Source organism: Chlamydotis macqueenii, chromosome 13, assembly GCF_036417535.1.
Source record: "Chlamydotis macqueenii isolate bChlMac1 chromosome 13, bChlMac1.mat, whole genome shotgun sequence".
NCBI classification, from domain to species: domain Eukaryota; kingdom Metazoa; phylum Chordata; class Aves; order Otidiformes; family Otididae; genus Chlamydotis; species Chlamydotis macqueenii.
Genome location: NC_141568.1, coordinates 1,856,793 through 1,883,892, shown reverse-complemented (window position 1 = coordinate 1,883,892; position 27,100 = coordinate 1,856,793). Strand labels below are relative to the sequence as shown.

The 27,100-nt window shown below is 47.1% G+C and overlaps 1 protein-coding gene across 1 annotated transcript in view; it reads left to right on the top strand.

Moving 5' to 3' along the window:
• ZC3H18 (zinc finger CCCH-type containing 18) overlaps positions 1 to 27,100 on the top strand; it is a 45,812-nt gene that overhangs the window by 13,079 nt on the left and 5,633 nt on the right. Inside the window, exons 5-17 of the mRNA XM_086758092.1 lie at positions 153 to 301; positions 617 to 709; positions 1,319 to 1,476; positions 3,077 to 3,109; positions 4,680 to 4,797; positions 5,940 to 6,238; positions 17,177 to 17,377; positions 18,439 to 18,564; positions 20,096 to 20,197; positions 21,974 to 22,114; positions 23,833 to 23,973; positions 26,052 to 26,206; positions 26,806 to 27,002. Coding sequence (XP_086614218.1) covers positions 153 to 301; positions 617 to 709; positions 1,319 to 1,476; positions 3,077 to 3,109; positions 4,680 to 4,797; positions 5,940 to 6,238; positions 17,177 to 17,377; positions 18,439 to 18,564; positions 20,096 to 20,197; positions 21,974 to 22,114; positions 23,833 to 23,973; positions 26,052 to 26,206; positions 26,806 to 27,002 — 1,913 coding nt within the window. The remainder of the gene's footprint in view (positions 1 to 152; positions 302 to 616; positions 710 to 1,318; positions 1,477 to 3,076; positions 3,110 to 4,679; positions 4,798 to 5,939; positions 6,239 to 17,176; positions 17,378 to 18,438; positions 18,565 to 20,095; positions 20,198 to 21,973; positions 22,115 to 23,832; positions 23,974 to 26,051; positions 26,207 to 26,805; positions 27,003 to 27,100) is intronic.

Genomic DNA, 27,100 nt, shown 5'->3' with positions numbered 1-27,100 from the left:
TGTGTATGAAAACGGGTAAATCTCAAGAAAATTGGAGAGAAAACTCATACATCTCAAACTGCATTATTCCTTGATGGATTTTAAATGTTTGTGGGGCTGAACAAATGCTTGCTGTAGGCATACTGGGGTCTAACAGAATTGTGTTTCCACAGGTCACTGTACCTGGGGCATGAACTGTCGATTTATTCACCCTGGCGTGAATGACAAAGGAAACTACTCCTTGATCTCCAAGCCTGAGCCCTTCTCCCCAAACGGCGCTCCTCCTATCGGCCCTCACCCGCTGATGCCAGCCAACCCTTGGGTATGGACATCTTTCCTGTGAATTTATGGCTTCTGCGTGTAGCTTTTGTCTCCTGCTCTATAAGAATTGAAGATTTTATTTGAACTAGTACTTTAACACAATTCAGTGCATCTATTGGATGTGTGGTTTTTAAAAGATGGTCTTGAAGTTGCCAGTAGAGAGGAGTAATTTTCCATGGGTATCCCAGCTCCTGTCCTGCTGATACATCTCTGGAGTATCGGAGGTGCTCGGGGGTAACTCTTGAAAAAGGATGTGTTTGCTACTTAAAACTGATGACAAGTGTCTGTCTCCTTCCTCTCCTTACCCTTTGAACAGGGAGGGCCTGTCGTTGATGAAATCTTACCTCCGCCCCCTCCGGACCCTCCAACAGAAAGTGCCTGGGAGAGAGGACTCCGTCATGCTAAAGAGGCAAGTGCCGTCCTCGGGGAGTACGCTGATGTCTCCAAAATCCACTGGCCTGTTTCACTGGGAGCAGGGTGGTAGAAGAGCTCTTCCTGGAGCATGTCGTGTCTTGCCCTTTTTAAGGAGCCTTCTTTTTGCCTTTAACCTATTAACTGTGTCTTGTTGTGTATCCCAGTCATTATGCAGTCAAGAAGAGCTGTCATCCGGGCTTGTTTTTTATATTAACATGAGCTAGGGAGAGTCTATGGCCTTGACTGGTTCAGGAACGTTGGAGTCAAGCCTTCCACAAAGCAAAACTTCTTAAGCTGATCCAGTTTCCCTTACTTCAGTACCTATTTCTCCAGCACCTGTAGGATCCATGGATCTGATCATTGCAGAAAATAGGGTCAGTGTGTGTGAAACTTCTGTTGCCTGTCTGCTGCTCTGAGATGAAGGAATAGTGAATTACACTTTGTATGTCAAGAAATCTCCAGTTCTGTCCAGACTTGGTCAGAAGAAGGGTACTTTGGTTGAAAGAACAGGTTTCTCCCAAGTGAAGGATGTTTAGTACTCTTAATTTCTCTATGCCTCAGAAGTGTTCTCTCTTTACAGTGTTTTATTTCTATGTTCTGGCAGGTATTAAAAAAGGCAACTATGAGAAAAGAGCAGGAGCCTGACTTTGAGGAGAAGAGGTTCACAGTGACTATTGGAGAAGATGAACGTGAATTTGACAAAGAAAATGAGTTTTTCCGTGACTGGAATTACCGCATCACCAGAGACGTCAGAGATCCAGCGTAAGATGCACTCTTGTTTTTGCTACGTGGAATAGAAGGGTGGGAGATGTAGCGCAGTGTGGCAGCCTTCACTTAACTTGTTCCTCCAAATTGGAGGGATGCTCAGCTCAGAAAATGGAAGCAACTTCCAATAAGCAGTGTGTTCACCAGTAAAAAATTCGAGCTGCCTCCGCTCACTACAGTTCAACACTTCTTTCCTTTACAGTCATCTTTAAAGCTTTCTGCCTTCAATGTCACTGGCATACTGGTCCTTCAAGGCCAGTTGAGTTGTGCATTCCGTGTCTCACACCAGTGCATTCTTCCCACTTTTTTTCCTCTTGTTTTCTTATTCTAACCCATGAGAGTTTTAAAATGCTAAAACTGGGGCTGCAAAGTTGGAGTATGCTCAACGTCCAGGAGCTTCAGGGCAGCAGTTGTACCGCCAGCAGCTGGGTATTTATTTGCAAGGGCATTGGCACAGCAGCTGGTTTAACAAACATCTTGATCAGACCCAGATAAGCTATTTAGTAAGACACTGTTAGCTGCCAGGGCACGGCCTCAGCCAAAACAAAGACCCTGAAATTAAGTGTTCAGGTGACGGGGTTTTTAAGGAGGTAAAACATGAAGTGCTGGAGACCTCAGACACGCACTCCTGTCAGGACTGAGAACAGGCAGAAGAAGGTATGAGGATAAATAAGTCAGCCCTGAGAGACTTGCTTAGTAGTTAAGGAGCCAAGAAATGGAAAGGAAAAAATTTTTAAGAAACCTGTGTTCTGCAGGAGTACAGGTGAATCTCTGTTGCTCTTGCTTACACATCCTCTCTTCTTCCTACATGTATAGATTATGGATTACTTCTACTCAGTCACAGAGAAAGTGTTTGCAAGGCTTTGCTCTGTCTATTTTAGAGTGAATGAACTGCAAAAAAAAAAGTCTGAAAAGGCGCAGATTAAGTCTTTGCTTTGCTCTGGAGTGCAGTTCCTTTCCCCATCTTAAAAAGAAGCTATCCACTCAGTTCTGCAGACTGTAACAAAACAGTTGCCCCATATTAAAGTTTTCCTGTGTAGAAAATGATCTGTACCTTGGTCTCCTCTTCCTCTGAGAAGGCGTTCAGTTGCACCTGGGATATATTAGCACCAGTGCTCTGTGGGTTGACCATATAGTATCTTTATTTTATGGTTTGATACGAAAGCTGGCATCAGCATTCCAGTTGTGTGCCACTGCCTCACTAATCTAAGAATTATTGTCTTAGGTACAAGACTTTCTGGTTTTTTTTTCCATATAGTCCATGAAAAAATGTCCTGCGTGTAGCCAGTGTTAAATAAAAGTAATCAAACAAATTGAATTCCTGAAAATTCAAGCACCTTTGTGTATAACCAGACTGTGGCGTTAAAATATCTTTATTGTGTGTAAAGGCAAAAGTTGTGAAGTTGCAGCTGCTGCCAGCTCTAGAAAATGGTAATCTTTCTCACGCACGCACTTGCTGCGCAGTCTGACACCTCGCAGGAAACTAACCAGTGGTGGTGCAGCTGGGATGTTAGTAAATGCTTTCAGGAATGTCTTGTGACATATGAAGATGTCTAAATAGTTCATGAATCCCTTTTTCTTTTTTGAAAAACTATAGGGAGGTGGACATCAAAGAAAACATTAACTATGGGTAAGCAGGTCTTTGATTCCAGTACTGTTGCAACTGTAAGAAAATATTCCCTTTCCTTTCTCCATTGTATTTCTTAAAACTTCCTAGGCCACAGACTGCTGTCCCATCAGGTGTGGTGGGAGGTTTATTAACTGAATGGATGTATTTTATTTTTTTGGGGTGCTACCAATTATTTGCCTGAGGATTTCAGCACTGAATTATCCAAATGCACAGCCGTGATGCTTGTTTAAATGAATAAAAAGGCCACAAATGTTCTAGGAAGGGGAGATTTGGGCTTGAGGCTGGGTTAAAAAGTCAAGAGTTTCTTTTTTGGTGTAGCTAGAGATTTTTTGTTTCTTTGAACACCTGCTGTCACCAAATCCAGACCGTTGTCTGGTTGGCATCAGGAGTTTGTTGCTGAATTAAGCATCAGTATTCAGGATTCCCTGGTACTCTTTCCCTTCGGCTTATTGTTTCAGACAAAAAAAAAAAAAGAAATCTTAAACCATGTAAAAGCCCTGACAGAAATACAGGTACTTGCTTGACTTGCAGGGCAGCACTTACATCTTAACCTATTTTAGGTGATTTGGCGTTTTTTTTTTAGAAAGTGGGCCCTTTATTCCTGGTACTTACAAGTCAGAGTCTTGTTGTGGGTAATCTGGAATTTGGGAGCGCTTGCTTTATAACCTTAGTTCTGCCACTGACCCCTCTGTGGCCCTGGAAGTTTCTTGTTTCCTGTACCCACCTCTCCATCTTTACAATGGATCTGATATTTTCACTCCAGGTGGCTGGCAGGGATTGGATGGTGTTGAGTATGTGAATTAAAAACATCAATTAATCTTAATAGAAATGATCAAGTGGAGGAAGTGTTGCAGATTTAAGGAGGGTGGGGTTCAGATCCTTTTCCTCCCCAAAAGTTTTGTGGGTGAGCAGGGCATGCCAGTTCATTTGCCAGCGCCTGCTTTCCACTGGAGGATATCTGCTGCGGATGCTCCTTCACTGCGTGGAGGAATTCCAGGAGTGGGGGCAGAGCGTTGCTGGCCTGCCCCCGAAGCTCAGCCTCTCCCAGTGGAAAGCTCACCAACAGCTCGTATCCTGCACTGGCGGCACTGGGGTGCGCCCATCGCCTCCAGCGTGGCAGGGGAGTAGGAGGTCACGATCTGTTCCAGCTCTGATGTGAGGAGGGTGCTCGAAATGAGCTGTGTGTGCATGGACAGAAAACGCAGCTCGAAATCAGTGAGGCAAAACATGTTCTGTGACGTTTGCATACGTTTGAAGTGGCTGAAAAAAACCAATTGGTGTTTCTGCATTTTGACCACATTGATTTGAAGGCTGAATTTGGTTCATAGTATTTCTCTTTTTTGTGTTTATCAAGAAAGGTTTGTGCTTTTCTCTGATAAGCTTCACTTAAAAAAGACTGTTTCTGTCTGGGATATGTAGAAAATAAACCGCTTTGTACGGTCTTACTCTGTTGAACATGTTTTTTCTTGTCAGTGCACAAGTGAGTAAGACCTGACCTAGAGTACGTAGTGTTTCTGTACAGCGACCAGGTGCTATTTCCCGTTCTAACCTTCCCTGTTTTTCGTTGTAGGCTTGATCCCTATACAGACCCCTATTATGACTATGAAATAGAACGGTTCTGGCGTGGTGGGCAGTATGAGAATTTCAGGGTTCAGTATACAGACCCAGATCCCTACCGTAACTACAGAGTAAGTAAGGTAATACCCCTTTCCGCGCTTTTTCTTTCAACTTTCTTCCAGGTGCTTCTGGTGCTTGTCGTGTTTCCAGTGCAGTGCTTGAAACGGGACTTTTCATGGACGTTCCAGTCTTACAAGTAGTTGAATCTTGACTTTATTACTGCACAGACACACTCTAGGTGCAGGGATGGGAGGAAGTTCTGCTTCAGCGTGATGAAGGCGAAAAGCATGTCTGAGATGGGAAGATGATTCCTCTTCTCTGCGTTCCAGGCAGCTGTGCAGCGCTTGGGGCCGCATCTGCCGCCATTTTTGGAAATGCTGGAGAGGAAGGGTGTTTCCAGGAAATAACCTGACTGAAGAACGGTTTGCTTGTTAGTTTTGGGGACAGACGGAAAGGATTAGATTTGGACAGGCGTGCTTTGTGTACAGACGCAGGCTCTGGCGTGACTGTCCGCCGCTGGTGGAGTTGCACGTTACTTGGTTGAGTCAGATGAGGAAAGCGCCCAAACAGTTGTTAAAATCCCAGGTGCAGTCGGTGTTGCACTGCTGCAAGGTGTAGAGCTCAATGAAGACAAAGCTATGAACCCTTTCCCTCTGCTTGCTTTTGCCCTCGTGCAAACTGTTGAGTCTCTAGAGTAGTGGCGAAAATAATAAAATTGTTCTCGGTGGTGAGATTTTCGTCACGTCTTTTTAAAAGTGGCTTTCCTTTCGCTGTAAGGCGGTGCTGTTCTACAGAAGCGGTGCATGAACAGAAGCCTGTCCTCGCTGTTGCACACGATGCCCCATCAATTATTTCCATGGTCCTTGTTTGTAAAGTTAATTAGCTTGTTATAAATATGATTAACAATGAGAGTGAATACTTATAAACATCAATACATTTATGTAATAAGCATAATAAGCCAAATCAATCTGTGACTGTTGCCTTTGAAAATTACAGCTGTGATGAATATGATTTGGTGTTTTGTTCCTCTCCACTTTCTGCCTGCTCAGCAAACAATGATGGCCAGCAAGCTCCAAATTATTTCTCTCAATGCTTTGCTCGAACATGGGAGGATGTATCTAATTGCTTGCAGTCTAAGACTTTAAAACCTTGCTGCCCTCTTCTTAGGAGGTGTTACCACAGTGTCACAATGATTTTTCTTGTCTTTTTAAAGGAAAGAGAGCGAGAACGGGAAAGGGAAAGAGAGAACAGACAACGGGAAAGGGAACGCGAGAGGGAGCGAGAGCGGGAACGGGAGCGGCGCCAGCGGGAGCGAGAACGCGAAAGGGAACGGGAGCGTGACAAGGAGCGCCAGCGGCGGAAAGAAGAGTGGGAACGTGAGAGAGAACGAGTGAAGAGAGATGAAAAAGACAGGCAGCACAGGGACCGGGACAGGGACCGAGACCGGGACAGGGACAGGGAACGTGAAAAGGAGAAGGAGAAACCAAAGCCCCGGTCCCCACTGCTACCAAGGTAAGCGTTTGCTGGAATTCAGATTTGATGTTTTATTTGACGTTGGTTTCGCTTTGGATCACGAGCCAGGCTCACGCTGATCAGAGTGGAGAAGATCCCTATTGTCTGCAACCCTTGAGTAAAGCAGGAGTTTCTAGAGGAAGGTGACACTTTAAATGAGCCTTACTGGCCACTAAGTGGAGCTAAAACATCAGTAAGAACTGAGTGTGCGTAACCCAGCTGGGAGAGGAGAGTGCCTGTCCTCCTGGTATGGAGATGTTCCGCTTGTCCCTGCTCCCTCGAGGCCAGCGTGTTATGGGAGGCTGGCTCAGTCCCCGGTGATGAGAGTCCTGCAGAGGGTGGCAGCTCCCTTTAAGGCCTTGGCAAATGTCCTTCAACAAGAGTCAGGTCTGGTTTGGGAGTTTGCAGATAGCAAAAGTATCTGGAGATATATTAAATAAAACTCCAAAAAGTCAGGAAAAGGTAAAGGCGTTGTATGCATTGATGAGTCTCTGCCGCGCGTATGGTGGAATTGCAGTGTGGAGTCAGGTTTTTTTGCCTCTGCCTGTTTTTTCCTGAAAATCCTGGTTCTGACCTGTGTGAAAGAGAAAATTGAACCACATGGACTAGAAGTCTAGGAATTTCGAAAGTTGTATTTTGTTTCTTTATCAATTACTTAAGCACTGTGGCTTAGCAGCATACTGTGTACTAGGCATATTTGTAAAGCGCAGTATAAATATCGCAACTGAGCATAGAACTTCTCTTACGGGAAGTTCCAATGTCGCAATGTCTTCTGGTTCAAAACTGGGGAAAAGTGTCAAGGATATTTCCAGGGAAGCTGCTTAGCAGGGTCAGTGTTTGGAAACTAGTGGCAGATGGACTCTTCGGATGGCGTGTGGACCACAAGCATCCGTATGCGCGTGTTGCAGCAAAGAGGGGTGCAGGGAAGCTGTTTCCCAAGGCATATTGGAACTTCTCCTTTTTCCTGATGTCTGTGTTGTTTCTCGAGCGCTAGAGGAAGGCGTGGAACATCATGAGTGTGAGGAAGAGTGTGTTTTAAAGAAGAACAGGGCTAAGAAGGCCTGGAACGAGGTACCACATGGAATTGTGTGGTTCCAGGTGTGAGCAGAGATTTAGTTTTGAATCTGACCCAGAATTTTTATCTGTGTTAATAGACGGAAAGCTGATTTTTTTTTAATGATGATTCTTTTTTTCCAAGAGGAAGTGACATTTTCAGAACAGTTTGAATGTGTCTTGTGAGTGCTTTGGTACAGTAGCAGTGTCAGAGTGGTTGTAGGTATAATTTAATTACACGCTACACGTAATAATTCTTTACTTACAACCGTAACTTGTGCGCTTTAATTACCACATTTGCTGTTGGTTTGTGCTCTCGTTGGGTTAGCAATGGAAGAGATCTTGCTGTCCAGAACCATGTGATGATGATGACGGCGATGAAAGTGACATCAGCTGATTGGCAGCTCAGGGTATTAGTCATTAACAGCCACCGTGACCAGGATCACCGCGTGCAAGGCTGAGGCGCCTTGTTCCTTGCCTTGACGCTCGTGCTGGGTCACGGAGCAGGGCTTTCTGGGAGAGCTTTCGCGAGTCCTGCTGCCTGAGGTTTGCTGGGGAGGAGCGGTGGCCGTGTTCACCGGTCTTGCTCCGTGTAACCCTCTGTGTGAGCCGGGAGGTGGGATTTACAGGATTCCTGAGGTTCCATGCTTTGTGGATACGGGTCCCCTGCTTCCCTCCTGTGCCCCTTCTCTGACATAAGCACCGCTTGAGGGAGCTGTGGGTGCCTCTTGAATCCCCCAAACAGGCTCCTTAAGACTGGTCTTGGTAAATTGAAATTAGTCCTTGTTACACCTCTTTGCTTTTTTGTTTAGTCTGCTGTTCTTTCTAGAAGTGGATCGTAGAGACTCTGCCATTGGCAGTGTCCTCAGCCGTATCCTGTAACGCAAGCGCTGGTGACAGAGAGCTGGAGGGAGGGACAGTAAGCAAGGCTTGGGTTTTGGCTTCATTTGCGCAGGGCTTTAAAAGCTGGTGGCAAGACACATTTGTAATTTGTGTTGTGTAGGGAGCTAGTACTGAGCAGAAAGCTTTAAAATCTCAAAAAAAAAAAAATCTTGGGTCAGCACCTACACACTGTCTCCTGTTAGAGGAGAGTGGAATTAGTGGGAGTACCTACCAGTGAATCCCAAGTCCTACGTTGTTGAAGGCAGCTCTTCAAGTACTCTTAATAGGACTTCAGTTCCTGCTGCTGAAACCCATGTCAACGTGGACTCTCTTACTGCAGCACTTACAGATGTATGGGTGTTTGCAGAGAAAATAAAACTGTAGAAATAAGTTTTTAAAGAGCTTTTTTAAAGCGTAAAGGCATAACTCAACTTTGTCTCCCTTGGAGAAGACATCCCTCATGCAGCAGTTTGTGTTTCGCTACGCTGCGTTCCCCAGAAGCCTCCCTCACGCTTACGATGTGACTTGGCTCTGGGCAGTGCCGTTTTGTCCCACGTAACCTTTTTGACAGGCTCCACACTTCCTCGTGGCGGTGCGGCTGTTGGAGCCGTCTCACCTTTTCTCCACATACCTTCGTGCCGCGCTGCGGAGGGTTAGGTTTGGCACCTCGGGATTAAACCGCTGCTGAGTTTGTTTAACATGTAAAATGCTTGTGATTGCTTCGTGCTTCCTGGGCAGCAGAAGGCACGGTAGTGGCGTGGCACTCACCTACCGCTCTATTTATAGACTCTGGGCTTTCCCTAATCGCTACATCCCAGCTTTTGGCAAGTCCAGCCTTTCCAGGCGTCATGCGGCGACGGGGGCTGGCGCGCCGGGCTGCAGGCAGCTGCCCGTTAACATTCCTGCACCAAAGGCAGCGGCGCTTCCAGCTGGAGCCCACGCGGCCCTGCTCTTCCCTTAGTAATGAGCTTGGGAGATTGGGAAAGCTGCTCCGCAGAAATTGTGCAACCTGCCAGGAGCTTTGCCAAAGGCAGCGCTGAGGATGTCTGTAATTACAGGTAGATGCCGGTCCGACCGTCAGCCTACGAGCAGAGGCTGGAGGAAGGAACAAACTGACATACAGAACGCAGGGTTGAAAGGGATGAAAGAAAACTGGAAAAGCTAATAGCCAGGAACGTGAAAACAAATTCCCTTTCCGTTATATTGACAGCAGAAAGGTTTAATCTGATCTCTGAACAACAGTGGAGCAGTTAAGGCTAATAACACGGAGGAGCCGGAGGACTTCCTGGCATCTCTGGTTGCTGCAAGTGAGGGTTAGAATTTAACAACAAAGATTGCAAACCCTAATGGACTCAGTGGCAAACATTTCTCCTTCAGCCTTTTAAAAGAAGAGGCTGCAGTGTTCAGGCTTCAAGTAGGATTGTCACACGTGGCTTGGACGCTCTTTGAAAGAGCGTGCAATGGCTGCTGTACACTTTGGGGTTGTTTTTATTTTTCCCCACGCTTAAGATGAGCACTCCAAGAAGTTTATAATCTGAGATTGCAATGCTGGTAAAACTGTGCCTCCCCCTCCTCCTCCTCCTCCTTCCTCAGGCATCGAACACTTAAACAAGCCGGGACGCTTTATGATCAGCGAGAGGGATAACTTGGCTGGCTGTCCTCGTGCTCCCCGTCTCCAGAACGGGTTCTGATGCCCGAGGCTCTGACTGATTTTGCTGAGTGCAAAATTTCTGCCTTGTGTCTCTGTCTTGCCAGTGTAGATCGTTGTTGTGCAAAGCATTTCAGGGATAAAGAAGCGGTGTGAAATATGGTATTTGAAGAAACTCAGAGCAGTGCAAGATGTTCTTACCCAGGCTGCTGGCCTTCAGCTGTGGGCAAGCCCTATGTGCAGAAATAGTAACTTGCTTTAATTCTTCTATTATTGCTTAAATCTTTATCCTTCCAACATCCGAGCGAATCCGATTGTTTCAGGAGCACATTAAGCAACACAGTTAATGTCCTGGGACCTGCTAGCAGTTGTATTTCCACAGCACTGAGGAACATTGAGGATTAGACCCACAGCGAGGGCAGCAGGCTCAGTATCGCTGCCCCGTTGGCTGGGAGAGCAGTAGGTGGGTTGTCTGCCAAGCAGGGAGGAAGAGGAGGAAGCAAACCCACACTGCAGGTCTGTGAGATGGACATTGGTTCCTTTCCCACCTGCGTTCCCTCTGTGAGGGACGTTGTGGGCCCTGGTGAGAAGCAGAATGGCAAAATGAACCTTCAGGTGAGAAATTTCCCATCTCTGCTTCTCAAGGAAGTTTCTCCTGCAGTCTGACCTGAAAGCTGTTTCCGCACAGACAGGTTTGGCCTGAGCCCGTGATAGGGACCCCAAAATTTGTGGAGCACCTATGGGGCGAGGATGAGGTGGCTGTTGTCCTCAGAGACATCCCAGAGTCTGAACACGAGGTGACAGCAGCTCCGAAGCTGCCAGGAAGGAGCGGTGTCCTGGTGAACCATCCTCTGTAATTATCGCGCACACAACGGTTTTCTGGAAGGAAGTTTTCTTCAGCTGGGCTAAAGACTATCGATGGAGAGCACTTACGCAGCCATTAAAATATAAAAATAACACCTGCGAGAAGGGACGCTGTAAAATTTAAAGCAATGTCAGAAAGGGCAGCTACTCTGTTGCAAACCATAAATCCTTCGTGAAACCCTTCCAGCAAGGAGTGTTGTGCTTTTCCAGCTTCTGCTGAGGTGGCAGCAGCCCTCAATTTTGAGTTGCTGCAGACCTTGGGACAGAAGGTTACGTGTTCCCTCCGCAGAGCTCACTCTTGCGTTAATTTTCCGAGCGAGTTCAAGTTGCCTTTGTAATAGGTTGTTGTTAATATCTGGGGTAACCTGGAGTCTAAAAATCAATGAGGACAGGTTACCCAGGGCTTGCAAGATGGAAAGTCTTGGAATGAGGTTGATTAGATAAAGGAGTGGCGAAGGTAAGGGAATGCAAATGAAGTGATTCATGATTGTGTGTGTGATCACAAACTGACTCAACTCGTTTTTTGGAAGAATCTGTAATTCTAAGCGTTCCTGGCTTCTCGTCATCTTTCCCGACGGCTTCTCGTGGTCTCCTCGTGCCGCCAGCTGGATCTGCTTCCGATTTTTTTGCGTGTGGTTGGCAGGGGCTCTGTACGAAAGCAGCTGTTGCTCACGTAGAGGTGGGTGTTTTGGTGGGCTTCGTAATAACATCTCATCCTGTCGGATAAAGACGGTGCAGTTTTCCCTCTGGAAATGCTAGCTGTTTCTTACAGGAAATCCTTCATTTGTTCCTGTTTTCCTGCCACAGGAGGAAGAGTAGGCAGGGTGGACAACTGTGTGCTCTTTCAGGTTTAGAGTCAGGCATCATTAAGACCCTGGAGCGCTCTGTGCTGGCCTTACATCCCTGAGAAGTGACTGAGAGGGGAAAGCAGCCTCTGTCAGGAGACCTGGATTTGCTTTCCAGGTGCCTGCACCTTCCCAGGATGTCTTAGTGGAGTGCAGCGAGTGAAGAGAAGCGAATGGCCCCAGGCTGAAGTGAGGTTTGTCGGCTCCCGGAGCTGGACCTGCGCTCCTCCTGCACGCACCAGGTCTGCCGTGCAGCGCTGCTCAGGAGCGGATTTCCCTCTCCCCTCATACAAAACATGCCCTGTGCCACTCTGTGGTTCTCCAGACTCGTAGTGGAGTGCCCTGAGTGGTAACGCTGCGGTGATAAACACTATAAGAACTTGTTTACCTCCCTGTTTTTTGTGGTGCAGCTTCCAGTCAGAGCACTGGAACCTGGTTAGACGACTTCACTCTTATGTATTCTCCTGGTTCATTTGGGAAGCTAGCAATAGCACAATCTCTCCACGAACCAAATCAGCAGAACTTTTCAAAGTTCTCCACAAAGCATTTCTCTTGGCTGGAGTTTTCATGGTTCTTGAGGTTCTGCCTGCCCTTCCACAGTAAAAGGAGAAGGGTTTCGTAACCGTAAATCAAGATGAAGGGCGTCGAGTGACTCAGATGTGGATCTCAAGGAAAGCGTTTTTCTGTGGCATTTCAGAGATGGAATTACTGGCGAGATCCCACACACTGGATTTTATTAAAACATTGCAAAGACCGGGGCAGAATTGCTGCACACAGGTACCTCTCGTTTCGAGGAGGCTCTCAAGGCGTCAAATGCTCAGCCCTTGGGGTAGATCACATCTCAGATACATTTATCTACCTGCTGTGATGATTTCATACTCTAGGTTCAGATTGTATCTCCACTATTTAATTTCAAAGCCTCTCCCCATCAGGCTTTGAAGAAATCTCTTTTTTTTTTTTTTTTTTTTTTTTTTTTTTTTTTTTTTTTAAAGCAACTGGTAACTCTGCTTTAGATCGGAACATCTTGAGAAAAGCATATCCTTTGCTAATATTTCACCAAGATCAATTAGTGCAGACTCCAAGGTTCAACATTTCCCATCATAGCTGCACGTTGGTGGATTTTGGGAGCTGTTGTCCCACTCTGGCCACGCAAGTGACTTTATTGTGCCGAGATGGAAAAATCTTCCGCTGTGCATGCACACTGCGGGCGTTTATTTTGCAGCAGTTGCAGGTCCCTGCACAACTGCCTTGGCACATGGCTGCAGTTGTTCCTCGAGTTCACTTCCTCTGGAAAATTCCACTGACACCAAAGGAAGAGTCACGCTGGCACTGCTGACGCAACGCTTGCTTTCCTGCAAGAAGCGAAAAGGCTTTTAAATCATCGGTGGACTTTACTCTTTCAGAAAATGGAGCTGTAACTGCCGGCCAAAAGAGGAGCCCTGGAGCCGGGCTGACGTCACCGGTGACCGTGGGTGATAAGGTTTGCGTTACCTGTGGGAGCCGTGTCCCTCGGGGAGAGGGAAGGAAGGAAGCACTTTCCCCAGGAAGCTTATTTTCCCCTCCAAGATTAGAAATACTTTGGTGTTGTTTGCATAATACATGAGGAGGAAAACTTGAGCCGTGCGACTCCGCTTTGCCCCCTCCAAATTCTTGTCGGATTCAGTGACGTGCTTCAGACCGAGTTTATTTGGGAGCCGGAGCGCGTGCGGCTGGGAGCTGGCTGACCTACGCTGCGGTTTGCGATGCCAGCTGGAGCTGCCTTTGTTCCTCCTCTCATTGCCAAAGCCGCGTTCAGCTTCAGTTCTCTGCTTGATTGCTGTAATTAAATTCCAGCCAAATACGCATTAACGTGTTCGTTCTGGAAGATAAAGCATTTAGTTATTTTAAGGTTAAAATGGGCTTCGGAAATAGCTAAGCTCTGCAGACCTTGCTCGTGCCCTGGTGACGCAGGATGCTGCTCCTCGGGGCTCTGTGAGGAAATTAAGCTGCTTTTGATCTGTCTGTCTTGTCAGTCTCTTACTCCCTCTGTAATTTTTTTTTTTTTTTTTAAACCTTGTGGCATAGGCTTACCTCATTAGGGAGTTAATTCTCAAATATTTGAAATGCTTCCTAAAAACTGGGATTTGGTGAAAAAGGAGACCAGGATTCACACGTGTGCTTTGGCAGCGTATGACTTTCGCCAGCCACGCTCTGCGCTGAGGTGAGTTACTTTTCTCTGCAGCGCAGATGCTCCAGCCTGAGGAACTGCGCTGGGCTGAGGGTGAACACGTATAAAGTGCTGGGAGCCGATCTCATGGTAAAGCCACCCCAAAGCAGCCAATTCTTCTCTCCTCTCTTCGCTGTGGGTCGGCTCCCGCAGCTGTTCAAACCCTGCCATGGGCTGGTTAGACTTGCTAACCCAGCAGCAAACTACTCAATTTTTTTAATTTATTTTTTTCCCCCTCTGCCTGTTGACCGAAGGAGTTGAGTTGGCACATGGAGAGCTCCAACAAGCGCCAGATCCAGCTCGAGATGGGAAGTGAAAATTACCCACTTGTAAGAGTGAAAGTGAGGAGAAATCCCTTCTCGGGATCAAATGCACCGCTCAGCTCGCTTCTTCGGTGAAACTCGCACAGGCTGTGATTGAGATGTGTGTCTGAGGCAGATGGTGAGGATCTTGGCTGTTGCTCTGGCTTACTTTCAGTTCCGACTCCTGAATTCCACTGGAGAAGATGAGCCAAGCAGCATCAGATACCAGTCCCTCGTATTCAGTTGAACGAGTTTATTTGGTGATGCTACGTGTTGGGCACGCAGGTAGCTCTTGAGGAAAGACTTTGAAAATGTCCTGACACGAGTATCATCTTTCTTGCTTGGCTGTAATATGGAAACATATTTACTGCTGAGTCAAAAAGCCAAAGCATATCCAGAAATGAGGCTTTCTGTTGTGGTTTTGCTGGGGAAAAAAAACCCTTTCCTCCAGAAAGTGACTTCATCCAGAGAGAATTGCATCAAACCAGGTAATAGGTGCGAGTAATGAGATTTGCTTTCATCGTCATCTTTGCTCCAAGCTCGCGCCCAAGTTGTGGAGTTCAGCGTAAGTTGTTCCCATGTGGGGTGGGAGCTGAAGTCTGGCTCCCAGGATGTGCTGCTGTTGGATGTGAATGTGGGCAAGTTGGTTTTTTTGAGAGAGATGGAGAATAAACTCTGTAGGAGGCTTTTCTGTCTGAAAACTATTGCAGAAGAGTTGAGCCTGGAGAGGGGCAAGGTCGTTCATTAGTTGTTGGCTTTCACATTTGTCACCTGGGACGCTGCAGTGAAAAGCTTCTCAGCGGGCTTTATCCAGACCTTAAGATGGATACTGCCTCTGTGCCGGCAGAATGTTCCCCCTGCATCTCCCAAAGCATCCGGATTGTGGTCCCTCAGGAAGGGACACAGAAGCAGGACATGGTTGAGCATAATTCACAAGCATCCTTGTGTGGTATTCTCCTCTTTTCTGTTGCTGTTTAGTCTGCTGCTCAATGCAAGGTGTGTAGGCTGCTCCCAACTTTCTTTTTCTTCCTGCTATGCACTTAGTTGCTCTGAAGATACTCCAGAGCTCAAGATGGCTTCAGAATGAGTTTGTACGGCATGTGCTGGAGCGAGAGCTTGACCCTGGCTACAATTATTTATAGAATCATAGAATGGTTAGGGTTGGAAGGGACCTTCAAAGATCGTCTAGTCCAACTCCCAGCTCCTTACTAGAGTATAAATAATAGGTCCGGTCTATCTCAACCCCGTATTCAGAGTCGTGATCTTCCTCCATTTTTAAATACGCAGATGTACTTGTAGCTATAATATGGGAAACCAGACCAGCTCACTGCAAATAACGTGCGCTGTGTTAAGTGGTGTCTGTTAGAGCAGCGCTGGGAAGGGTGATGATGCTCGGTGAAGATGCTGGTGAATAATGCTGAGCCATGACCCTGCTTGGGTCTCTCTTGCTGGGCAGTCAGCAATTTTCTGTGTTAATACGTAAGCATCGTCTTTGAGGCTGGAATGAGATTTGTGGGAGAGGTGAATGTGAAAGATGTTTCTTCTCCCATAAAATTCCCACCTACAGACGTGGGACATGTAAAATTGCTGCAGTTATTTTGGCAACGATGGGAAAGAGTAGGATGCTGCGCTGGACTTTAAAGTCAGCATGTACAAGTTCTGGAGTTGGGGAGGAGGAGAGAGGCTGTAGGAGTCTTGACCATGTTAAGACTGTTTTAATATTGCCAAGCAAGGAGGGAGTGAGGCTTCTTAGTGACTAGTGAAGCCTTCAAAGAGCAGAACAGGCTGCTAATGAGAGATTTAATTATCCTGCTGTCTGCTGAAAAAGTGTTGTGGCAAGAAACACAATCCATAGAATTATTAGAAAACTTATAAGTTGCTTTTTTATCGCAAAAGATGGAGGAAGTAGTGTGGGGAGTGGTTGCTTCAGCCGTGTGACTAATGGGGTGGTACTGACTGAACCCAGCGATGGAAGGTGCCTTTCCTCCCCCAAATTCTCAGAATCTTGAGAAAAGGAATAAATGCATCATTGTACTGGTCATTTGATGAGTGTGATGGGCTTTGTAAACCTTTAAGCAAGCACAAACGTTGCCTGAAACGCAAGGGAGAAGGTTATGGGCAGGTAATTGAACAGTCGTGTGCGGATTAGAGGAAGGGTGAGGAAAAATCCCAAGTTAAATCACCCATAGATAAGAGAGGTAATAAAATCTAGGCCTGAAGAAGCTCAGCCTGCGGTCCTTAAGGAACTATCTGTTGCAGATGCTGAAAAGTTAGCCCTGAATTGTTGTCGGAGGGTTGTGGAGGAGAAGGGAAGCCCAGATAACCAAAGAAAAAGGGGAAACGCAACTGGAGCCCTTAAAAGGGAAGGGAGGAGATGGAGAGTATCTAGCCTGACTTGTCGCATCTTCATGGTTGTCAGCAATGGAAGAGCACATATTTGATGGTGTTTATGACCACCTAGAGAATGATAGTGATAAAACAGCCGTTACGAACTGCTTTATGCTCAGCTGATGAGGTAATTGTCCCCTTTGTGAGGGGGAGGCTGTGTCTTGACTGTACTACGACTTGTGACACAGTCCCACGTGATGTTCTGATAAGGGAACTGCAGGAGAGTAATTCAGGCTGAGTCTCTTCTCTCGGTGCCTGCTGGTTTTTTCCAGCAGTTTGCTATGTTGAGGTGTTTTGGATGCACATGCTGTCCTTAGTCTAGCTCTCTTGAGTGCTTTCATTGCACTGGAGGTTGCCTACCAGGCTTGGGTTCCTCCAGCTCTAGCTACTTGGCCTAGGAAGACCCAGGTCCCATCTTCCATTTCCTCTTGCATGTGCTCATTTCCAATCCTTGGAGGCCAGAAGCTGAAGCTAAAATCAGCTAGCAGGTCACTGCTTGGTCCGTGTGACAAAGTAGTTCACCAGACTTGCAGGTAGTGCTGCTTTGAAGAGCTTGCAGTCACTGATTTACAAAGTGGTAGCTGCTCTAACCCTTCATCACCCCAAAATGATGCTGAATATCCTGCAGTGGAGGTTAAGAGCTAGTACTGGTATGAAGGACGGATTCCTGAGATCTTTTCCTGGCCCTGTGTTTCTGTTAGCCTTACTATGTAAAAAATCCTACCTACTTAACTCCTCCTTGTTTTCCAGCCGTCAGCCTGAGCCACCAAAGAAGGAGAAGGAGGCAACCACAATTACCACCACTCAGTCGAAGAGAGCGGATGAGTGGAAGGACCCCTGGCGCCGATCCAAGTCCCCAAAAAAGAAACTCGGTGTCTCTGTCTCTCCCAGCCGTGCACGTAGGCGCCGAAAAACCTCTGCTTCTTCAGCATCTGCTTCTGGGTCTTCAAGGTAAGTGAGGGCGAAGAGCGTGTCACATCAGAGCCTTGTTAGTGTGTCAGGGAACGTGACGTGACTCTTTTCTTGTCAGTAGATGTTGTTGAGATGTTTAGGAGAGCAACTCAAGGCTTTACTGCTCAGTAACAGCTATGGACACCAGCATCTAAGGTAGTGAGATGGAAGCCAAAGGGTGTTCCATAACTGGGTGCTGTGTGGAGATGTGATCTGTTAAAGACTAAGGCAAGACAGGTCCTTGGAAAAGTAACTCTTCAGGGAAATTAGACTTAGAAGCAGTCCAGACAATTAGTAGCTCACCTAGATGAAAACTGACCTTGATAGGAGCAGAAAGAGCTGGAAGCTGTAAAAACTGGAGCCTCTTTGCTCCATGAGTGCTGGGGGGATGAGGTGAGCCCGTTCCAGGAAGAGCATGCTGAGGCTGCAGGAAACACTGGGCTTGTGGAGGCTTGGCAGAACCTTAGAGGGCTGCAGTGGAGCTCAGAAACTGAGTGTGAGATAAAAAACGCTACTTCAGAAAGAAGCGCCCTGAATCTAGGAGAGTTAAGGCATAAGCTGCATCCATTTTCTTTAAATGCCTGAACATGAAGCTCCTGAAAAAGAGGGGGAAAAAGTATCGGAGAGGAATGAGGAACACACTGAATTGAAGATATGGATCTAAAAATCAAAGTCCTCCCAAAGCAGATAGCTTTTACTTGCTGGGATCACTGCACCTGAGATTTTTCTGTTTTCTCATACCTGCGTGACCCGACCTATCGGGGAATTGTCTGGTGAAAAGGCATGAAGCTGCGTGGAAGGAGTCCTCAGAAAGGGATGGAAAGTCCGGTAGCTAAAGGAGGGGAGGCCTGTTCAAGGGCACAGAGTGGGTAGCAACAACAGGATCCTCCCTAAAAGAAAAGGGAGGGCTGAGGAGAGGCTGCAGTCCTGACAGGTCACCGAGGAGAAGGCAGGTAATTTTTGGAGCAGGGTTTGAGAACTTGGACAGGGTGTACTGGAAACAAGACCTTGGTCTCTGAGAACTTCTCAAGAGGTGCTGAATTTTAATATTTTTCTTTCAGGTCCTCTTCTCGTTCATCCACCTATTCTGGTTCAGGTTCCTCGCGATCTCGTTCCAGATCATCTTCTTACAGCTCTTACTCTAGTCGCTCTTCAAGACACAGCTCTTTCTCAGGCAGCAGGTCCAGGTAATGACTCCTTGGGTTTGAAAGTGATGGTGGACTGTTTTCCAAACACTTGCTAACAGCTACTTTTGCTGCTACTTAAAAGCAAACAGCCAGATTTTGAAATCAAACATTCAAAGCGCTTTCCTGAGCGAGGGAAATACGACAGACTGCAAGGCAGGCTGCTGGTTTGGTTGTTGATGTCAGCCACCCCCTCCTCTCCCCAGTCCCCCCGCCTGTGAGTGCTGGGCTGTTTCCCATGCCTGCGGTAGCTGAGCAGTTCTAGGAGCCTGGCTGAGATTAATGTCACCATCATTTGCATTGTGTGATTGGAAGAAGTTACTGGCATCTCCTTTCTGTTGCTCTGGGATTTCTATTTAAAGAGGCAAATTGCATTTCTTTAATAAAGGAGTCCCTGCAGTTGTGTCTTGTGATAGTCCTGACACTTCAAAGTAGCAGTTTGATTAAACAGAAGCTTGTTTATTACTCTACCACTTCCTTGCCCCTGCAGACAGTTTCCCAAGTCTGGAATATGCATAGTGGGAGAACTGGCTCCCTAGATAGGCACCTCTTCAGAGCCAAAATCACACAGACACCTAGAGCGGATCACACACTCGATGGGAGTGCCCGGTGTCGCTTTTGGAGAGGTGGTTTCTGCTAGGAAAGGCTCAGGTGGGTGTTGGTCTTGATGCAAGCACTTAGGTGTTTTTGGGGAGCAGGCTGACCTTCCCCCGCCCACCCCGTTTCAGGCTCTGTTCCTTGCAGGACGTTGCCAAGCACAGGTGATGCACTTTGACTAGCTTGCCTCTCTCTGAAGATAGGAGAGTGAGGAGCACCCAGGTCCCTAACTGTTCTTCAGAAAGCCGGTCACCGAGGTGTCTGGCAGAAGTACAGGGCCGCAAGAAGCCTCCTTCCAGTCTTGGCAGTGGGGTGAATCACTTGGACGCCAGCATCTGGTGTGCTAAGTTCCTTGCCTCTTTGGTCACTCTTGATCTTGGGAAACAGCTCTTGCCCTTTGATCTGTTGGGTTTTATAGACTCTGCTTGATTTTTCTCCTTGTGTTCCAGAAATTACAGATACCCAGTTAGATGTCTTTTTTTGTGTATTTCTCCCAAGGGTTTTTTTTTTTTTGCTGCTATTTAAAGGATTGTGGACTGCGCTAGGAGTTAGATAAAGCAGGTTGAAACAAATCATGCTGCACTTGTGAGTCAAAATCCTACTTACTTTCCTGTAGACATACTCTCCCTAAGGAGAGAATACAGAGAGTACAGAGAAAGCCACGGGTGTTGGTGCGGAATACCTGGAAGAGTGCCTCTCTTGCAGCCAACTCTACTTTTTCCTTTTGTTTTCTATGTCTACCGCTGGTCTGGTCACTGAATTGGTTTTGTTGAGCAGAGTCTAAATCTAAAAGTAGGATAAGCTCAGACCCACGGGCACTAGTTCCTGGGATGTGGTCATTAGCTGAAGGAGGGAGTGGTGGCTAAATACACAGAAAGTCAGGAAAGCCTTCTGCAGTCCCAGAGACTGAGCTGAGTGATGTGTCCTTCCTTTCTAGATCACGATCCTTCTCATCTTCACCCTCTCCTTCTCCAACACCGTCTCCACACAAGCCACTTGCGAAGGCTAAAGGGGAGTTGTTACCACCTGCTGGTAAAGGGTAAGGCTTCAGCTCTGTTTTGGTAACACGGTGCAGAAGAGGCTCCAAACAGTAGCCTGATTCCTGAGTCAGACCCTTCTGAGCTGGTTGACAGTTGAAGGAAGAAATGGAAGCTGCGAAATGCGACCTGCAAACAAGAGTGCTTAGCTTTACATATTTAATTAAATGATAACGCTTTCACTTAAATCCAAGTTAAATTGTACAGGTATCCTTAAGTATTATATAGGATCATAGAATCATTTCGGTTGGAAAAGACCCTTAAGATCGAGTCCAACTGTTGTCCTAACACGACCAAGTCCAGCACTACACCATGGCCCTAAGTGCCACAGCAAGGCCCCCAGCATGTATACATGAGCGTTTTAAACCCATGCGTGGTTTACTATTTAAACATTCTGTGTTTGCGGATATGTTTATACAGGAGCTATAAGACTGTTTAATTCATTCCTCTACTGTAGATTTTGTTAATGCACTGCCTTAGAATAAAGAAATGGTTCAGCCTCTTCTACTTTTAACACTGGATACAAATGAAAGCAGTAGTTTAGCTATGAAACTGCTGGTTCGTTGGATTATGCGAGCGCTTCTGCTCTTCTAAATGCTTGAAGTTGCTATTTCACAAACTCCTGTAATACACAGTAAATTACGGATACGTTGGAAGGTGACACAACACCATAGTGATGTCACCTCTTTTAATGTGACCTGCAAATAAACTACGCCATGGGAATCCCCCTGAATTCTCCGGGGTGTGGGACAATCCCCTTTGCCACACTTCTTGTGCCTTATTGACCTGCTTTTTTTTTTTTCTCTTTTTCTTCTCAACTCTGAGGGTTCAGCCCTTTAAGGACGTGCTCTCTGCCTGCAGCGATGTCTTTACACCCTTCTAGCACGCGTATCGCGGTGCTGGTTTGGTAACACGCGGCACCAGCCGGCGGCCTGCGCTAGCATGGGGATTGTTTTCGCTGCATAACACTGCGTGCCCTTAATCCTGTGTTCTGCAGGGGATGAATACGGATATTCTTAAGCACAAGAGGAGGAGTTAACAGTCTCTAGTTTTGTACGTAGACAGCCGCCTCCTCCCCAGTTAATAGTAGGCATGACATCGGTGCTGGGAGTGCTGAGCAGTAACCAGCTATTAGAGCAGAAGCTGGAGTGCTCTGAGCCCAGAAGTGAGCAGCGCTGACGAGCCAAAGCGATTCCTGTCTCGCGTACTGGGTGCTAGATAAAGTCACAAAAACATCGCTTAGCGGTCCTCTGCGGTGGTGTTACCCGTTAAAGTCTTTGTTAGGCTCACGCGAGTCAGGGGACGGGTCCAGGGGATGTTTGCACACATGGGCTCTTTTGCACTGTGCTGATCTGTGCGGTGGAGTGAAAAAGCATTTTTTGCATGGACTGCGTTTGATTCTGAAGCCTGGCTGGCAGTTTTTAACCAGATGTCTATGTTTTGGGTAAAAACACACGGAATCAGATGGATAAGAAACAGCAATTCCACAGTCTCCTTTGCTAGTTAATTTACAAGCTGAGTGTCTCCAAAAGTGGCTGTTGTGTAGTAACTTGTCTCTGAAAAGGTGATTTAATTAGGAATATGGAAAGCAGATACCTTGAGGGGAATCCTTATTGTTTGAGAGTGTTTTGGTGAAATAGCCATGTGTCTGTAGCTACAGTAATTATATCTATATAATATTTAGTCAACAACAAAACTGAGCGTGTCTCATTGCTTGTGACAATGTCTTCTGCGCCTACCAACTTTGATCATGCACATGAAAATTTAAATTTTTGTAGTGAGAAATCTGTGAAGAAATTAGCTGCCCTTCCAGTCCCTCAGCCACTCACTAAAATTACGACTGCACCGGAGCCAACCAAACCAGGGGATAATCGAGAGGCAAGAAGGAAGGAACGCCAGACAAGGATTCCACCCAGGAGGTAAGAAAGCTTGTGGGGAGGAGTGAGGTTTGATCTCCTAGAAGACAGAGCAAATCCTGGTTTTCTTTTGGGAGTACCAACTATAAGGACTTTCCAGTATTAAAGGAGAAATCTGTTTCCTGGGGCAGGAAGGAAATGGGGAAGAGAAGGAAGGAGTTGGGGATGAGTGGTAGTGACTTGCCACAGCAAGTGGCCCCTGTCTCTGAAGGCTGGTTGGGGGATGAAGCAGGTGCAATACATGAAATGTGCCAAAAGGCAGGGTCTGCAGCAAAAAAAAAAAAAGAAAACTCAAGGCATGTTTGAGAGCCGCTGGTTGTGGAGACTGCACAGCGAGGAACAAAGGTGTGTTTGGTCTGGAGATCAGAACTGACATGTTGGAGGGTCGAGGTTTGTGGTGATGGGCTCAGGCAATGTGCAGGGAGTATTTCGTTTCTTCTGTGCAGTCCCGGGAGCTGGGTTGTCAGCATCCAGCAGTACTGCTGGAGGAGAGGAGGAAGAACTCCCCAGGACACAGTTTGCTGGCTCCCCCCTCTACTTTCTCCTCCTGGCTTCATCCTGTGTGACTAGCCTGAACATTACAAGTGTGTTCTCCCTGTCCTCTAATTGGTTTTGTTGTCTTTTTCTCCTTTGCATTTGAAATGAGAGAAGCTTCTGATGGTTTTCAAACAAGGAGCATTTGTAATGAAATATGTTCTCAGGCTTAATCCGTTGTACTGTATTTAGAAAAGTTACAGGTAACGTTGCCTGTTGTTGCAAGGACACCGTCAGCTAAGCACCGCCGAAATTCATCGTCCATCCTTCTTGCGGTAGAAGTTTTGAACTAGCAGTATGATATTTGTGTGCCTAGTCTGTGGAAGCAGCAGCTTGATGTGTACAAAATGTATTTCATGTAAATGTCTGTCTGAGGAGCGGAGAATGGTTTATCCGTGCAGTAAGGCGTTGATGGTTTTCTTGGGTCACTGGATGATGCTTTTATTAGTGTGTTTTGGAGATGGCTGTAAGTCCATTTTCTGCCAGGTTTTCAGAAGCATCCCAAGTCAATTCTCAATTTTAGATGGGGTTACATCTCCTGTTTCTTCCCAGCAGCTGAAGAAAAGGACTGGGCTGAGCAGTTAGGTCTCCATAGGTGAAAGCTGATCATGACTGTTTCCTTTCCCTAGAAGCTCCGTCAGTTCTGGTTTCCATTTCACTTACTCTAACTAGTTAGTGATAATCTGGGATGTCTTTAGTCACCTTCCCTTATTCTTTATTCCAGTCTAAGGTTTTTTTGTGCTTCTGCCTACACAAACCGCACTGCCCTGCACTCTCCCTGCTGTGCCCATGACAAACAGCTGTGTTTGTTAGTGCTGCTGTATTAGTCACAAAAAAATGTGTATAATTATTTGTATAGCCTGAAATACAAGGTAGTCCCGCTGTGTTACACAGTTAGCAATTTTTCTTTGTAGGAAGCGTTTGCCGCTGATACCAGCACAGGATTAAGGTGTTTTAGCTCATTCTTTGCCCGGCTCTCATTAGCATTATTCAGTCTTGCATAAAACGTTTACTGTCCAGATGCTTCCTCAGGACCAGGAACACAAGGTTGAGAACATCTGAAAGCACCGATCCTGTATACAACACAGGACAACAGCATCGTGCTCAGACTGTCCCTGAATGCTTTCTTCTAACCCCGTTTCGCGGCAGCGCGCAGCGAGGTGAGGATGTCCTTTACTGTCTTGCAGGCGGACTATCAGCGGCAGCGTCAGTGGCAGCGCCAGCAGCTACAGTGGTTCCAGTTCCCGATCTAGGTCCTTGTCTCGCTCTCTCTCCAGATCGTCGTCTGCCTCAGTCTCCCACTCGCCGTCTGGATCCAGGAAATCCAGGTACAGCCTCCCCACTCCATAACCTTTGCTGAAGTAGGAGATAACTGTTCTTAACTGTTGTGCTTTCCTGCAGCGAGAGCTCTCTAGCCTCAAGTATCAGAAGCTCTAGCTAACTAGGACGTGAAACAAGATTGTTTCTTTGTGTGGTTTTATGAATCCCGAGTCCTGAATCGTGACAGTAGTACAGTGTTGGCAGTGTCCTTGTGGCTTATTCAAGAAAATAGTCTATCACATGTGCCCAAGCACCCATTTTTACCTAAATGGTGACCAAAGCATCTCTTTATGGCCAGGGTGATCCCACATCCTAATTTATTTACAAGGTAACGGTTTCGGGCTATGGAGCTTTGCTCTTCTGAACCTCTGCTGGTTGCTCAATGTCCTTAGGGCAGATGCTTGGCCTGTCAGAAAATACCCAAAAGGCCCAGCTAATGATATTTTTACCTTGCTGGTGAAGTTGCATGGCCAGTTCCCTTTGTGTTTAGCCCCAAGTGAATAGTTGTGTATCTGTTAGTCTACGGGATTTGTAAACAGCTAACTCCCTCCAGTAAAGAATCATGAAATAAACCTCTTTAAGTCCTTTGTTTTGGTTTTTTGTTGTGTGCAGGAATCCCTGAAACCTCACAAGCAGCCTTGAAACATGACACTTCCCTGTCGTGTCAGATTTAAAAGCAGACCAGAAGTGTAAAACTAGTGGATTAAGTAGGACTTGGCTCTGACCAGCAGTAATTCACATATCTGAACTCTGTGAAGCTCCAAGGTCCAACATCCGCATTATTTTACAGAAATGCAAACTTGTTTACTACATGCTTGTCGCATTCATCAGATCAGGCAGGGATGATGCAAGAGGTTCAGAGTGCTCAGGCGCGCTGGCTCTGCGCTGCCTTGCCATACGAGGCTTGAGAGGAGAAGATGGGGAAAACTTAACGCAAGTGTAATTTGTGTGGCACTGGGACCCTGCTTGCTGCTTCACAGGTGTGTGGAAAAGGAGGAAGCATATGAAGTAGTCTGTCCCCAAACCACATTTGCTGTCACAACCTCGTAGCCTGAAGCTTTCCTGGAGAAGGAGTTTCTGGCTCATCCAGCCCAGCAGTTGACGATACCTCTCAAAACTCATCTCTGTCAGGATACCAGTGGCTAGCAACTTTGCATCTTGTTCCAGGGCTTGTCTGCGCTGCAGCTGCCGCAGCCTGTTCAGTCGTACGCGAGCCAGCTTTCAGCAAGTGAGCTTGGATCTTGCTGGCAGAGCAGTCGCTGGAGCGCAGGAGTCGGTGTGGCCCGCAGAACCTGCTGGAGAGGCTGCCTGGAATATTCACGTAGCTAGCGTACGCCTGGTCCCGTGTGGCAGCGGCTGTGATGCCAGCTGGTTCCCAGCTACGCTGGGATTTTTGGAGCCACTTCAGTCTAGCGAAGCTGTGGTGGCGGCGTGCCCCTGAAGGGAAATCTGATGCATAGCCCTGTATTTTTGTCTGATACGTGTCTAAGTAGAAAGTCTTCCGTCATTTAGTGACTGTCTGACATTTTTAATGTTGTGAATCCATTAGCAGATAGCCATCTGCTAGGCACTATCAGAAGACAGTCATCTTTCAGTCGTCTTCCCTGTCATTATCGGTCGTGACAGTACCTGCATCCTCCAAACAGGCAGCTGGGCTCTCCTGTACCCTGGGGAGCCGGGCGGGAGCTGTGGGCTGTAGGACTCCAGGCCTTTTAAAGCCTCTGTGAGTAAACATGTGCCAGACAGCAAAGGCATTGCCAGGGAGCTCTTGACCCGAGCCGTAATGCTGACCTGTAGTGACAGCGCACACCCTGCTTTTGCTTTTTGTTTACAGTGACCTGTTCACTTGTTGCCTTAATCCTGTTGATAAATAAACAGTACTTTCTAGGCTTGCATCTGACATGTTTGAGACTTTTCATACTGTCTGCACCCCGGGAGACAGCCTTTATCTCTTCCTGGTTATTGCCTGCCTCAGCAGCTTTTTGACATCCCAGCCGCTCAAGGGAATTAAACCAAAGGTGTCTGTCTCATCGCTGCCTGGTTCTTGTTGCATTCATGACCGTAATGGGCTGTTGGCTCTTTCCAGGTCCCTGAGCGTGAGCAGCGTTTCTTCTGTCTCTAGTGCCTCCTCTAGCAGCAGCTCTGTACGCAGCGCCGACTCTGAAGACATGTACGCTGACTTGGCCAGTCCTGTTTCCTCAGCCAGCTCCCGGTCCCCAACCCCAGCCCAGCAGAAGAAAGGTAGAGGTACCTGGTTTGCTATTTTCTTCTCTAAGGGCTCCTGGGAAAAGAGGGGAACGGAGATCTGAATACAGCTTGACTGATGACACTGTGGGCTCCGGGAAAATTCTTGAGCAGAGGCAGATACTTGTGGCTGGTGTAGACTAGAGGAGCCCAGAGGCTTCACCTGAGGAGGGTGAGACCATGGAGAAGGGAGGCTGTGGAACAAATTTTGCATTCACTTCCTCCCATCTATGTGTCTCTGGCTGTAAAGATGCCTTTTCCTTCCTGGGAGTTCTGCCTGATGCCTCCTTTCTTACCTTGTTCTCTTTCACCCTTGCAAGGTGATGCTAAGTCTTCTGGAGGACTCCAGTATCATGTTGCTCTTCCTCTGTGCTTTTTAGATCGTAGCAAAGTTGACAGCAAGAGCCTTTTGTACTTTGTCTTCTATGTTAAGTGTCCTCTTTGTGGCAGTTCTGGCTTCCCAAATCTTTTAACCTTGGGGCTACGTGCTGTGCTAACTGCTGTGGGCTTTTCAGTCCCTGGAGCCTCTTGCTCTGCCCTCCAAAGGCAAAAGGAATTGATCACAAGTCGCTACATCTGCTCTCTCTTTTCAACAGGAAAGTCAAAAAAAGAAGATAGCGCTAAAGAGGAGAAACGGAAACGGGACGTGCCCGCTCAGCTCCTGAAATCAGCCAAGCCCACCCAGGGGGGCAAATCGCAGCAGCCCCTCCAGAGCCAGCAGCCCTCAGGCCCCCAGTCTCAGCAAGGGGGCTTCAGCGCTCACAAAGACATCAAACTGACGCTCCTGAATAAGGTGAGAGGTGGGGTGGGTGCCATTCCCTCCGCACTGGGCGTCCGAGGAGCGGATGGGACAGATACTGGGGCTCGGGCCTGGCAGAAGGGGAGCTCCAG